Source organism: Accipiter gentilis, chromosome Z (assembly GCF_929443795.1).
Source record: "Accipiter gentilis chromosome Z, bAccGen1.1, whole genome shotgun sequence".
Lineage (NCBI taxonomy): Eukaryota > Metazoa > Chordata > Aves > Accipitriformes > Accipitridae > Astur > Astur gentilis.
In genome coordinates, this window is record NC_064919.1 from 18,907,312 (window position 1) to 18,923,028 (window position 15,717).

At 34.9% G+C, this 15,717-nt stretch overlaps 1 protein-coding gene across 4 annotated transcripts in view; it reads left to right on the plus strand.

Annotated features, from left to right (window-relative positions):
• AP3S1 (adaptor related protein complex 3 subunit sigma 1) overlaps positions 1-11,193 on the plus strand; it is a 36,041-nt gene extending 24,848 nt beyond the window's left edge. For 2 of the 4 annotated variants that reach the window (XM_049795208.1, XM_049795205.1), the window contains 2 exons: positions 447-554; positions 9,898-11,193. In XM_049795208.1, coding sequence (XP_049651165.1) covers positions 447-554; positions 9,898-10,026 — 237 coding nt within the window. In that variant the 3' untranslated portion in view covers positions 10,027-11,193. Of the gene's footprint in view, positions 1-446; positions 555-2,457; positions 2,482-3,566; positions 3,618-9,897 lie in introns of those variants that run through there. The other 2 variants (XM_049795206.1, XM_049795207.1) reach the window with 2 other exon arrangements.
• The last annotated feature ends 4,524 nt before the right edge of the window (positions 11,194-15,717 follow it).

Sequence of the window (15,717 nt, forward strand, 5' to 3'; positions counted from 1 at the left end):
GGTGGGTGACCATTGCTATGTCTCTCTTCCTTCATTGCTGTAGCCCAAAGTAGTTTTTGCACATCTATTTGTGAGCAATTTGTTTAATCTTGTAGAACCTGTTCCTTAGAGTGGTTGCTATTATTGATGCTAATTAGAAGTCTTGTCCGTAGTCCTTGCATAGAAAACAGGTACTGAAATAAAGATCAATGTGGAAGTTTCTTCTAGCATTGATAAGCAAAGTGGTATAGCTGATGAGTTTGTAATGGAACTATGAGCAAAGAAGGTACTGAAGAAATGAACATCAAGTTATGAGCTTCGTTCCCAAAAGATTTTAAATAAATTGCTGACATTAATCAAGTGATTTACTGAATATATGTGTTCCTGTATTGAGGAATCTAGATACCATCTGTCCAGATGCATGTAGGATGTTTTGCATTTTAAAATTTTCTTTTGGTCTCTTTTAGGTCCATAATATATTGGCTGAAATGGTCATGGGTGGAATGGTTTTGGAGACCAACATGAATGAAATTGTTACTCAGATTGATGCTCAAAATAAACTGGAGAAATCTGAGGTAAGAGTGACATACCGTGTAGTTTCTAAACTGAAAACATGGTTGTAGTAAATGCATGCTATCTAATGCTGTTTGTCCTTCAGCAGCAAACTATATACAGCTTCTTGCTTATAAAGCTAAAAATTGACAATGTATCATTAGGTTAGGATGTCGTACCTTACATCATAAGTAATAATTGCTTAGAGTCACTGCTAATTAGTTTTTGCTTTTTGTATCTAATAGCATTGTGCACCATTGCTATTGAGATACTTCTGTAGTTCTCTAAGTTTCTCTTGCAGAAAGTCTTTTATTTCTAGTGTATTTATTATGCTGGACTAGTGACACTTAATAACACTTAAATGAAATTAGATAAAGAACCAAAGTGTGTATACAAAGACTACATATTCCTGTCTGCTAGTGTGTTTCTAGCACCTGAAATAAATTGCAGCATATTTAGTGTCACAGTAATAATGCAACACAAAATATTAATTGGACTGAAATGGACTAGATAGAATTAAAATCCCAGTTTTAGACACTTTAAATACAAATTCTGCCATTTTTGTAATCTGAACATTTGGTCTTCAGCTGAGTAGATTTGAGTGAGAAAATTGTTTTGTATATGCCCGTAACAGTGTAAGTGAGGGACACTCATGTAAGTTGTGGAAATCCCTTTTCAATTCAACAATTTTTGAATTTGTGTTTAGGAAAGAAACTTTCTAACTAAAAGGATTTTAGAATTACTTTAGCTGTCACATGTATGTTAGCGTTCCTTTAACATCACCAGACATGCCTTGTAAGCAAAATACTACTAGTACATCCTAGCTGAGTGGTTCTTCCTGATGAGAGTAATTTCACAGAAGAACATGTCATCTGATTTTGGAAGTGTAATATTCAAATTTCTAAACAAACCCTTGCTTAAATTGGAGTCCGTTCCTAAAGTTGAACTCAGCTGAGTAGATCGAAATATTGTAGGTGGCATAAATATGAACTAAATGACATTTTAGGAGAAGACCCAAAGGACTTACTAGTTTTAACTTAAGTACAACAGAGAGAAATAAATTGTTCAGCTTTTTTGTGGTACAATGTATACTGTTCTCCTAATTCTGCCATCTCACACTGCACCACCTCAAGTCTTTTAATACGTTTAATGTCCGATTTGCACAACTTCCAAACTGTATCCAAGAACAGGACAACACTGTGTGAAAAACAGGAAAAAGCTAGGTACAATATGATGCAGTGCATAGCAATATACATCCAGAAGGATTCTATTGTAGATTATGAAGATGTTCAGAATGTTCATTTTAACATTTTTCTCAAACTCAGAATGAGCCATTGATCACAGAGATTAATATTTGGAATTATTCTCATAAATTTTACTATATTTGAATAACTTCTGTATACATACATTTTTCTTTATTTGATGGAACACTAACATAGTGTCCCAAAAGCTGAACTTACGGGGCAGCTATGTTCTACTATGTATTATGTGCATATCAGTTTTACCTAAAAGTGTTTAATTAAGGTATTTATTCTTAATTATGTGAATTCTGTTACCAAATCAATTGTAGACCAGTCTCTGACTAGTCATCCTAAACGTATGGATTCAGTGCAGCTGAATTGCAGCCCAGCTGCAATACTTCCTGTTTTCCATTATTTGTCAGTAAGTCATTCTTTCTTTTAAGATGCTTTTAGTATAAAAATAGGTGGTAGAAGATATAAAAACCATGTAGAGCTCAGAGCACATGCAAGGCAAATAGTAACTTGTTCCTTTACATTCAGCAATGAATTATAGAAGGTAAAGAAGTAGCAGTGATAAATTAAAACACTTGGTGACTGGGATGGAGTAGAACATTTCACAGTCTGCTCACCACAAATGCATTTTTTTTTTGTTAGTTCAGTGACTGTTTCTTTTCAAATTTAACAGTTACTGTAATGCTGAGATACTTCACAATACCTGGTAAATATTTCCTCAGATCATTAATCATTTGTTTCATCTATATTCACAGAAATTTCCTGATTGCTATTTCTTTTCCTTTTGTCTTTTTGATCAAGATTGTAAATCTTTCAACATGTCTTTCCTGAACATGTATTTTCAAGATACACGCAAATCCAGTTCATGTAAATCAATCAGTAATATCTTAATAATATTTCTGAATGCTGGTCACGAAGAAATCAAAACTAGTGGATCTTCTTAGTTCCTTTAATTTAAAAAAATAAATTATTTTTAAAATTTAGAAATTATTGGTATAGCTTTTAGTTCATAGGACTGCCACCTATGCCACAGCACTCTTGCTGTAGTCTGTTTGGCTTGATAGACTCCTGTCATAGTTCTTGCATCCATAAAATAGCTGCTTTAATGTTAAATTGCCTTTTCTTTTATAGCTGAAATGATGAAGCTAATAAAGTTGTAACTGAGCTACATTTTCAGAAGTATTTTAAATTTTGTATTGTGCCCACCTGGCTTCCCTAATATACAAAATTCAGCCATTTGACATCAGGTATTTATTTAAGTACATATTAAGTTTTTAAACAGGCTTTCAGTTAGAATTTAGTGAAGAAGATCAAATGTATTTATTAAATTCTGAAATATCTGAGCAAATTTACCAACTCAAAGAATTTGTTAATGCTTTCAACAGAGATTAATTATTTAAACCACTATGAGGAAGTCCCTAGCTTTGATTTCTGATTCAGCTCTTACATTGCTTGGTTGGGCTACAAAGGAAATTCTATTTCTACCCTGAGAAATGTTGTCTTAAATGCATTTCCCTACCTTTCAGTTTAGTGTTTATCTGTGAATGGATTTCTGGTCAGTCCTCCTAAAGCCAAAGGATCTTTGTCATTAAGGGAGGGAATTTTTGGGAAAGGGGTCATTGGGATTTTATCCAGAGCCTCTGGAAGTATTGTAGGTAAACCTGGGCTACCTCTTCTCTATTTGGAGTGTTCAACTGCGTGTGATTTAGACTTTTAAGTTGGACCTCATTTTTTCCGAACCTCCTGATCTTTTCTAGCTCTTTGCATTCTTCTCTCTTACAGACCTTTATCTTTCAGTCTCCCAGACAGGACAGGTAGACAAAGGTATTGCTGACTTCTAGAAAAAATGTACTTTTAACAAAAAGGGAAAGCAAAATGATGTCAAAGGCAATAAATTATGTAGGCCAGACTCAAAAATTATGTGTAAAAATACCCATACTAGTCCTTGTAGCCTACTTTTTGTGCTAGTTTCTTCCTGTAGTTCCCTCATCTTTTTATTGGCTATAGTGTATTTTACTAGCTTTCCATTGACATCATATTTTTTATTTTATTTCTCTTCCTGCATTTTAGAATTTAACTTTTCTTTGTATCATTGTTTAAGAAACAGAGGAGTATGAACCTGTATGAATATTAACAAAAAAACCTGCAAAACTAACCTGAATAAAAATTGAACACACAGATAACAAAATATGATATGGTCACATAATAGAAATAGCTTCCTTATTGGGAGAATTTTGTACCTAATAATCTAAAATGGGTAATATGAACTCTTTTTGCTTCACCATTTAGTATTTCCAAATGAAAACAAAGAACTTTTACCTGCTTGCAAAGAGAAGTTTCAGAATAAGTTTCAGGTGAACAAAACATTAAAAAAACTCCCATCAAAACCAACAAACCAACAGACTCAAATAGTTTTATACATACAGAATAAATTTATCAATGCAATTTGTAAAGATGATGTAGAAGTACCGAAGTTGATCTTTCGACCTTAAGTATATCAAACATAAAATGAGAATGGCTGTCAGCATGTACTCAACTTCAGATGTACGTTTGCTGAATCACTGGATTTTGCTTTAAGATATCTTGGTAACTGCAGCCACTGAACATGAATATTAACAAGGAACTGAAAAAGGAGGAGGAAAATGTATGTTTGAAGTTCAGTTTATGGTTGTTGTCCCCCGTCATTTGCTGTTTGAAACATTTAGTTCAGTTCAACAGTTTGAATGTCAGTCAATGTTAATAGCAGTACTTCAAAATTAATTTCCGCTCATTTTAAGTATCTGTGTATTCAGACTGCAGGTATTTTAAACAGCTGGAATCTTAAGCAGATGAAGTTTATTTAATTTATCAATAGCTTTGCTCTTAAATTCTTACATGATCTTTCTAGTATAAAGTAATTTAATACCTTTAAGATTTAACAAATATAATTCTGTAATTGGATTTAGTACCACTAAGCTGTAAAGCATTAGCTAAAAATATTTTTGGGTAGGTACAAAAGATTTTACCTAAATTTGAAGTATGCTATAGCACGTGAAGAAAATCAAACAAATGACCTTCCTCTGCCTAATATGTCAACACTTGTAACATGTAATCTGTATTTCATTGTAATAGTAGGGAGCTTGATTTCAGGTTTGGTTGTGGTTTTGGGGTTGTTTTTTTTTGGTTTTTTTGTTTGTTTGTTTTTACTTGTGCAAAACTACTTTTCTTTTTCTCTGTTCTGCTCACACATATTCTGTTTTTATTTTTGGGTCTGGCAATGAAAAACAAATGAACAAATAATTAATCATTCTCATCCATTACTCTCTTTGTGATTCAAGTGCTTAAAATTTCTAGGAGTATGTCTTAAGTCTTATCTGTTTGGCCTCATTTTGATATACTTGCAGACTTCATTTTGTTTTTTCTCTAATTATGTTCATTTATTTAACTTCATAAGCAGGGGACATGATCATTCCTTTATATTATGTATTGCATCCTTTCATGATTTCATAACGCTGCTGCTTTGAAATCATACTTGTTCTGGAAAGAAGCACTGGTATGAAACACCAGCAGCAGAGAGGTCCTAGTACCTCCAAAATATCTGGAAAAGGGTGGCTTATTTTGCAAAGTGTTAGCCTTCATTATTTTGTTTTCCAGTAGGCTGTATATTTTTATATGTTTATTTTAGTCATAGCTAGCTTTGTGTAGAGTTGTTTGGGATGGCGGTTTGAATCTTTTTTTTTTCCTATTTGTCTGTGCAAACTACGTTTGTGATGTGCAATACTTTTTCCAAATGATCTAAATTTCATTTTAAAGAGTAAACCAATGTTTCTGGGATCACTTTCATAGGATCACTTTCATATAGTGTTATGAGTGGGGCATTATGAGAAAGGGTGATGTTAAGAATGAAAAAAATTGATTCCTATAGTGATAAATAATGACCTAAGTAAACTAACAGCAGCTCTTATTTCTCACTTGATAGACTAGGACCAGTAGAATAGAAGTTCTGTTATTAAATGTTTATTTCAGTCTTTAAAATAGCATTATTGTTTTGCATAAGTGGCATTGCTCTTTCACTCTAAAAGTATATGAACATGTTTGCAAGCATTTTTTACAGTAACCAAACCTAGAATTTTAATATACAGTATTTCAACTTTAAAGTACAACCTTCAATAACAAATGAAATTGAGAATACAAAGCAGCTGTGGCAAAAATGTGGTGTATTGGCTTATTGTAGTACCAGCTGTATGCTATTCCTATTGTATTTCTGAAATTTCATTAATATGTTTTAAGTTTCATTTTCACTTGCTTAAGTCATTTGCTCGCTGTGACAGACAATTCATCATTCACTGCATGTTTAAAGCTTGCTATGTGTTTTGGTTTTTTTTCAAGTAAACAGTTTTTTCTTTGCACCTCACCAACTTACCTGCTGAATTTTTTTTATAAAAAAAGGCAGTTGAAACTTGTCCAGTTCAGTGTCACAGTGATGGCTCTTTTAATCAGGTACCTTTATAAAACTACTTAAAAGCATATTGGGCCGGAAGTACTTCTTGAAGTACTTTTGTGTTTGTAAATACAGTTTGTTTTCTGTAAAAGAAATGATAAATAAATGGAAGGACTGCGTACTAGTTCACTGTTTGACATGCTGAAAAGGAGTGCTAAGGCATTCAGATATAATAGAGTTTGAAATAATGTATTAGTTACCCAGTTCGGGAGTTTAAGTACTTCTCAGTCATTTTATCCATTAAACATTTTTTTCATGAACTGTTTGCTCTTTCTTAGAAATACTGTATGACTGTATTGTGCTTGATAGGGTTGACATTAATCATGATAAATAGCATTCTGCTACACATATGGTGTATACATTGAGTTACAAACCCACTCACTTAATGTAGAGAATTACAGGAGAAGAGAATGTAATAGTTTGAAAACCTCTACTCCAGCATATGATAGTGAAAGACAGTCTCACTGGCAAAAAAAGAGGTAATCTGAAATTCGCAGTACTTTTGTCAGGGATATTTGCTGATCCTGATCCAGAATGGTCCTCATGAAATGTGACTGTTGAAAGTCATGACTGTATAGGGGGGTGGAAGGGTCATGTCAATTGTGGTATTTTAAATAATTCTCAATTGTGTCTCCATTGTATCCTATGCCATTGGGGCGGGAGGCAGGGACTGTAAGTCTGTGTAAAGAGGATAGCTGCAGGTAGGTAAAAATAATGACCAGTTATACTAAAACTTTTATTTGTCCATTAAGAATAATTAACTTTCATTAAACTAGGGCAAGGAATCTCCATCCTAGTCACCTAGAAGGCATCTCTCTTTTGAATTGCCAGCCATGCCTGTTTGTGTGGACCATGTCCATCACTTACAATATTTTTCTGGTTTCCCATTGTTTCAGTTACAAATTGTATAATTCATTGCTTTTGTTACTACTTTATTAGTATTTTCATCTTCTCTATGGAAAACAGTTTACATCGCCCCACTTCTGGTTTTGCTTAAAGAATTTTTCTCCAGTTACTGAGTATAGAATTTCAAGGATAGAACCAAATAAAAAGGAAATGCATTTATTGTTTTATCTGATAAAACTTCACTGGTAGTTACCTCCTGATTTCAAATTAGTATTTCCAAGTTCTCATATATAAAAGGACAGTGAGGAGTAGCTTCATTATCTTCTGTACTGTTTTTAAATAAATAGCAAGAAATTTGCAGTGTCTAATACTGCTCCTTTAAGATACTGCAGATTCAGGGATGCAGATTTTGGATACTTGCATTTCTTAATATTACTAGAGTTAGATCCAGATTTTCCCCTTCATGAAGGTATTATTGCAATTGAAACAGCCTCTGAAGTGAATGACCTGATACACTGGGTGATGTTAAAGGAAACCGAGGAAAAAGAGGCTTTGAAAATACTTTTTTTGTACCTTTTTAGTTATACTTAGTCCGTACTTCTGAGAACCAATACTTTGGATGGTGTCAGGGCCAAATTGAGAGCAAATTATTTGGTTGCATTAAAAATTTAAGATTTCCTGAGCTTTCTCCTTTACCCCCACATGCCCTTCCCAACTTTGGCATGTCTTGTATATAAGTGTTTGGAAGGAGGATGTTATAACAGATGACTCATGGCTTTCTGGTCTCTGTTCCTGGTATTGGGAATCCTCCTGTGACTAAAATCTAGGAATTTATGATGCTGTAGCCTTTCCACAGGATATAAAAGAGTTAGTTCAAAATTGGAAACTTTAATTGGTTTTGACTATGGGTACTGTTTTTGAAGCGAGAAGAACAGTAGGTAGGATTTCGAGTGGAAATCTTACTTTAATTTGACCTTACATTTATTTCTTATAAGAGAGTAGTAAAAGGCATAAAATATTTTTTTGGATAGCCTTCAAAAAGTAGAGTTGTTATCTGAGAAGTATATGAGGTGTCTGTCTCCTTTTGTACAATAGTGCAGGTGGACACCACAAAGTCAGGTGTACTCCGATTATAGTATTTATAATTGCAATGAATTTCAGTGAAAATCAAGAATCTGAAAAGTTTATGCTTTGGGCAGTAGTCACCTACCAACACTATTTAAATAATCAAATGTGACAAATTTTTCCAGGCTTTTTTCTTCTTTTGTTTTGCTGTATTTCTTGCTCAGAATTATTTTATCTACAAATGCACTGGTTTCTTGAGTCTTTGACACTCTTATTATGAAAGACCTTCCATTTCTACAGGTTTAGTCTTTTGTTTAACCAGTTCTTGGCATGTTGCTTTGTTTCTTGTGGAATGCTTCTTTTTACTGGGCCTACAAGATGCCACAGTCTAAAACTGTAGTAGTTCTGAAAAATCACTTTGTGGTTTTTATTCTTTATGAGTATTTTTAATCCTACTTTTAAAACATCAAAGAGTTAATTTTTTTACATATTCCCAGAATTTGGAATATAATGTCTTTTTCTGCAATTAAGAGCTCTGTTTTTAAAATCTTCCAGGCTTTTTGGTTTTTTTCCCCAGCAGGAACAAAAATTATTTTTACACTTTTGTGGTAAGCCTGAAGTAAAACCACACAGCTAATTCTAAGTACATATAGAGTCTGAACTTTTAGGAGAAACATTTCCGTACTTAAAATGAATAGTACCTTTTCTACACAGCATCAAATACAGTAATAACTTAATTATTGGCCTTTTTTTAATAGTCCTTGTGATACTAAGGTTTTGAAGAGGTATTCTTCAGAAGCAATAAGGAAGGATCAGGTTCCGTATGTCTTCTGATCTCTAAACTGTCAATCATCTTTGTTAGCATTTCAGTAATATGCCCTAGTGTGTAAACCCAGCAGTTATTTTATCTAAAAGGCAGAACTGAATGGAAGTCAGTGATGAACTTACTTCTGTATCGTAAAACTTGCAAATTTATACAGAAAGGCTCTGACTTTAAATGAAGAGAGATTAGATACAATAGGTCTTTAATACAAAATAAGTACTTCAATGTTTAATTTGGCATAACAGGGTTATTATATAATGTTCCATGTGCCCTGGGGACTACAGATATGTTAGCATATGATTAGATACTGTGGGACAACAGATTACTCCAGTTGGTCTATATAAATGATCTCTCTGCATGCTCTTTATCATCCACAAATGCAAGGTGTTTATCCTTTTCATTTTAGGCTAAGCCACCTTGAAAAAACTTTTTTAAATACACATTCATTTAGATAAGTAATATGGTTCAACTGACATTCAGTAGCTTGTTACTCTGAGGTTACATATTCTGAACCTATAACCAGTGTTAGTCAACTGTGAACCATGTGAACTTTTAGAATAGGTAAGAGACAAAGAGCACATTGGACTTCAAATACCTCAAGATTGTTTTATAACCTACACATTACACACGCTTGGATAAGCCTCCTATTCCTCCCTGCATACTTTTCCATCAAGTTGACATTACATGTCTTACCATATAAAAAAGGAATGTGTGAACTGTTTTCTCTTTCTGATTTAATATTTTCAAATAACCCATTTCATTCCAAACACAACTACCATCTGGTCTTTCTAATTGTGTAACCATGGAAATACTTGAAGTTAGTTGTCTGTGTATATTGCTAGTTAATCTTTTTGTGATCAGCTTTGCCTGATTTGCATTTTTCCTCACTTTATACACAGGCTGGTTTAGCAGGAGCTCCAGCCCGGGCTGTTTCAGCTGTAAAGAATATGAATCTGCCAGAGATCCCAAGAAATATTAATATTGGTGACATCAGTATAAAAGTGCCAAACCTACCCTCTTTTAAATAATATGGCTACTCCAGGTAAAACCAAGGAAGAAATGTAACAGAGATTTACTGCATAATTGTTTACTAAATAAACAACATGTCTAACTTTTACTATTTGGATAAGACTCAAGGTACTGTATAGACATAAGTTGAAAAATCAGTGTGTGGATTTGAATGTTGCTTTTGTCTTGTTTGTGAAATTAAAGGAAATGGGTAGTTCCGGTGTGATTTCTAAATTACATTCCTATGCCCTTGTAAGGCATATCACTGTGTCTCGGCTGCTGCAGTATTTTGGGAAAGTATTAAAGACGTTATTTACTTTGTATAACCTATAATGCTGAGGTTTTTTGTATATTCACTAAGGTCTATAATTAGTGCATTCCTTAACTACTTCTGCTGTTTGTCATGATTATTTAAGACTTCAGTGCAAATGTTGCATGAAAACATTAAACTCTTATTTTGTTTAAATAAAATCATAACAAACCGGACTTCTAAATACCTGTTTGTCTGAAAGCTACTCTTTGCAATAAATCATGTTATTTCCTATTCATGGAGCCAATTGACTATATACAAATACTGTTGTAGCAAGCATTAATGTTGTAGTTTAATCTCTGAAGGAATTACATGGGGATATTGTGTTGAACATATTGGCTCTTTACACTTCTCACAACAGCTGTTCATTATTATTCAGAAGGAAAAACTGCCTTTACTGAAGACCCAATGACTTCTGTTTACATGTTGGTGTTGAGAAGATACTTACACAATCTGATAGACTTTCCCTGATGGTCTGACTGTGTTTTGGGAAAAAGGGTCTCTGCAATTTCTGTGTGTTGTGATGAGTACAGAATGGGCTGAGGAGGTTGGGCAGCTCAGAATTGTAAATGTGAGTGTATCAAGTAATATGATAAAGGCACTCTGGAAAGATAAATGAGGATACTTTAATAGGGCCTCTGTGCCTGGTGATGTTTGTGATTCTCTACTTTGAGAATTAGATTTATGAGGTACTTAGTATTGTCAAGACCTCAGAAAATCAAAGTGCTATCACCTCTGTGTAAGTTGCTCAGCTCTTAAACTCTTTTGTGATTTAAAAAAAATAAAGGGGGGTAGTGATTGTTTTTTTATAATCATGCTTTTAAGCTCTGTGTGATGTACAAGTCTGTTTAAATGAATAATAAAACTATCATTGGGATATTTAAGAATTTCTGTAAAGTTTTCTTTTCCAAACAAGTATGCAGTTAATACTGTATATGAAAATACAGTGATACTGGATCAAGGACAACGCATTTCAGGGCTAGTCTGAGAGGACCTGCGTTACTTCAGGAATTTGGATTTGATGTAAACCAAGCATTCTTTTCTTTTAAGTTGAATGTTAAGACATACCCCATAGGATAAACTTGGAGTCACATCACATTCTCTGTTTCATCCATAGCAACTATCAGTGGTGCCTTTTGAGACCATTTGAGAGAGAAAAAAAGAAAGAGAAATTACTTTTGAAGTAGAAAATCTGATACAGTCCAAGGGATTTTAATGTATTTATTCAGGGGGGGAGGTAAAGAAACTTCATGTATATTGTTCATATTACATTTAATAACCATCAAGTAACACTATTTTATAAATGCTTTTGAAAACAGGATTGTTCTCTCCATACCTCTTGAAAAAGAATTTTTATTCTTCCAAATTAACTTTCTTTGTTTAAGGTTTCAGGAAACTTCAGGTAGGGTTTAAGTTGCAAACTGCAGCTTTCTCATTTCCACTGAAAAGAGAATGAAATGTGCAGCATTTTTTTTCCTTATGGAGTGTTCTTTAGTATTCCCAAGTTAGACAGCTTAGTACAAATCTGCAACTGTTATAATTTCACCTGCCTTTGCCAACTTTTGTTTTTCTGCTTAATGCATAGATCATGTGACATTCAAAGTAAAGATATTGCAATTTTTCTGCATTGTTCCCCCTGTGAGGATTTAGTTAGTGCTGCTGCCGAAGGATAAATAGGAAATTTTGAAACATTTGGTACTCTGACCTACAGAGAGTTCCTCTGGCTATTTGTGAAAGAAGCTCACAATTTCAGAAATTCTTCCAGCTCCTCTATTTTTGTCTCACTTTTTTCGTCTAGTTCACTTTCAGATTTGTAAGCTTATGTACTTAAAAGTTTTTTTCATTCCTTGCAGAGAAATCTTTTCTGGGTTTATTTGAATCGAACATTCTTCCAAATCCTTGGAGAAGATATGTCTGAGATGCATCTTGATGTGAAGCATATTTCAGATTAATTTCTCATCTCTTATCTGTCAGTAACCAAACTTTCATTAATTTCAGTGAACCTAGATCTTGGCTCTTAATTACATGACTATTTTAAAGCTTTTTTTTAAAAAAAGTTTTGTGTTTTGCATTACTATTGTTTATACTACCATTTTCCTACCTGACAACATGACTTGTGCTGGAAAAGATTCTCTGAACAGCTCTTCCATAGACACCAGACTTTTGAAGAAGCTTCTCTGTTTTTGACTGGTCAGCAAATACTTAATGCAAGGCTGTGACTAACAACTGGAGCTTCCTTACTCAGAAAATCTTTGGATGGGAAGAAATTCTTTATCAGACTTTCACAGTAAAATTGTACTCCTTTCAAAACAAAATTCTCTCTCACACAGAAGAGGTACCGTACAGAAAGCCTGAATGGTAGTATTTTTTCTTAAATAACAACAGATGGTATGACAATGTGAGCTTCCTCAGGGTAGCTGAACCTATTTGCCACCCCTTTGCCAGAGGAGTGTCTTTAGTTTGCCTGGGGAGATAGTATTCTCTTACCATGTAATTTGACCCTGCCAGGCCTTAAACTAAAACCAGTCAGAGGAAGATGGGGTACTTGATTGATAGAAGTGATGGAAACGGTATTCTTACGCTTGACCTTCTAGGGCTTACCTTGTGTTGCAGACATTCAGAGGTTTTCTACAGTGCCAATCTGCTTGTATTCATCACCTTCATGAGAATGATGTGCCTTTTGAATTCTTTCTCCTATTTCACCAGTGTCCTCTTAACTACTGCTTAGGATTTAAAATGAAAATAAGCTGTGGGCTATAAATGACTAAACTCCTGAATATAATTTAAATGTTTTTAATATTTTTGTAACTGCAAAACTCCCCACCTTAACATATATATGTTGGTGTGTACGTATATTTATATATAACATCAGTCTTGTGCACTAGCTGTTGTTAAAAAGGAGAAGACATCATCCTTCAGCTGCAGAAGCCAGGCAACTAATTTGCAATATTCCACCTCCATAGGGGCTGTCTTTTAAGTGATGTTCATCACAATGCCAGCATGTGTAAATGAATCACTGAAAGCCATCTTTCCTAATTCTGGGCATATCTTAGAACTGCAAATAAAACATTATTAAACAGTAGCTGAGACTGTTTGGTACTTACAGTATCTGAGACAAAACCTTATGTTGGTTTCCCACATTAGGTTTTCTTTTCTATTCAGTTCAGTTTCTCTGCTAGTGAAATTCTCTGGGGAGAAACCTTTTCATGTGATCATAGCAATTTAACTGTAGTAAGTATTATCTGTACTGCTTTTTGATAGTCCATGATAAATCATTCACAGAGATAACTTTAAGGAGACTTTGTAACATTAATAATACAAATTAGTAATTAAGTCTCCAGGATGTCTTAACTAATTTTTTTGCTGCATTTCCGTACATCTCCTGCTTATCTATTATCAGAAAGTCCCTGTATCACAGGTGGTTACTTGTCTCAATATTCCACAAGATAAGTATTTTCCACATTTATTTGTACTCTGGGGATGCAGGGTGAAGTGCCCTCAGAAAGCACGTTTGAGGCTTGGGTGTAGTGGCAGTTCAGATTGCTTATCTCCAAACTCAGTCTCCCTCTATGAATTATGCCTTTCAAATTCAGAGATATTTATTGTGAAACTTAGTAATGAGGAGAAGATTAGGTCTGATTAGCCCCTGAGAGCAACTGCTAGTTCTGGCAAGTAATTTTTTTTTTGTCTTTGAAAAGAAAAATTCTTCTCTGGGGTAGAGACTCCCTCTCAAGTATTGAGAAGAAAGTGTTGGGAGCATATGCCTTTCAGGAGCCAAAGACTTTGTCTGAAGGCCCATGCGGAGCAGACAGATTATTTTCTTCCTTCTTGCAAGGTGGATTCTTCTAAAGAAGTGGAGAAAGGGCAGAAAGGATAAAAGTTCCACAGAGTGACTGGGCATTCCCAGCTGCCTCCATAGGCTTGAAATGGACCAGCTAGTTTTCCCACTGGGGCAGGGGCAATGAGTACTGCTGAAAAAAATCTTTTGAGTCTTTTTCACTAAAAGAGAAGTATCTCATGTTAGAATCAGCTGAGAATGCTGTCTGCAGTATTGATAGCCCAGACAGTACAAGTACTGTGTCAATGCACTCACCTCTCATCCCTGAATAGTGAATCACTGTTTTTGAATATATTTTGGGAAGAGGGAGTATTTCAGAACATTACAAGTGTATCAAAATTCCTCCTCTTAAACAGATGTTGCTGCTCTGATTTATTCTGCTTGACAGGAATGGGTGGAGGAAAGTGTCCCTTGTTGCAAGGGAGAAACAGGTTCAAGCCAGAAACTCAAACTGACACTGCCTTCCTGTGAGCACATTTGACCTTTTCTTTCTAATAGCACATTCCAATAAAAGCTAAAATTAGTCCTGAGTTTTATTTAGGCCTATGCTGACAGCAGAATGGGAACTTGCTAATGTTCTAAGGGTTACCTCATAAAGCCCCTTGGTACTGAATTACAGCATATGCAGGGCATAAAATGCTGAAGGAACTGGAAATTAAAATGTCACAAATCAAGTCATTGTCTGTTCATAGCTGTTAAAGAAAAACAGACCCTAAATCTTGCACAAGATATATTTCTCAACTTCTGCACAGTGTTCATGATTTTACTAGGAGCAAGGAAAGCAGCCAGGTACTGCCAAAACTGACTGAAGGTGAACAGTTAATTTCACAAAAAGGTAATCTTTTGTTACTTTTATGATTATCATAACAAATTGTAAATCACTCTTCCTCTTTTCAGTTAAGGAAATGATCTGTCCTTTTGGTGTTCAGTGTTTATCCCAAAATGCTTATGGAGCTCAGGTCATGTTATTACCTCTGTTCCATGCATGGAAGGGCAAAAGTAGTCACACTGCAATGTCAGCTTAGCAGCCACATTTCTTGTCTGAAGAAGTTTTGGCCTTGTGGTGCATTAGGAGTGCTGTGACAGTGTGGTCTGACCAGGGAGGAACCAGAGGTCAAGTCATCCCCTTTTTGCACAGACTGAATATGTCTGTGGCTGGAGTGCTAGAGGCATTTGAGTTCATCCATCATCCATCTTGAAAGGCAGAGTGACAGGCACACTTGTGCCATAATTCCACTGCTTTTCTGCCCAGTTTAGCTCTTCTGAAACTCAGCAGCACGCACAGGCTCCACGTGTCCCTTTCTGGGCTGGCTCTGCTGTCCAGCCAGCCAACAGGACTGCACCAGGAGTAGAGCAAATCCTCCTCCGGATAGTCTCCGAACATGTCACCACATCTGAAGATAAAAGCAGGCCTGTAATGATGACTGTGAGCTGCTTTGGATGGATGAGTGTAACCCTGTTTTATTTCAGCTTTCATGGTCTAATCCATGGACCCTCTTGTACGATTTTCAGCACTCAGCCAGCAGAGTTGCTGTGGGATGTAAGTTGAACTTCAGAAGCTGT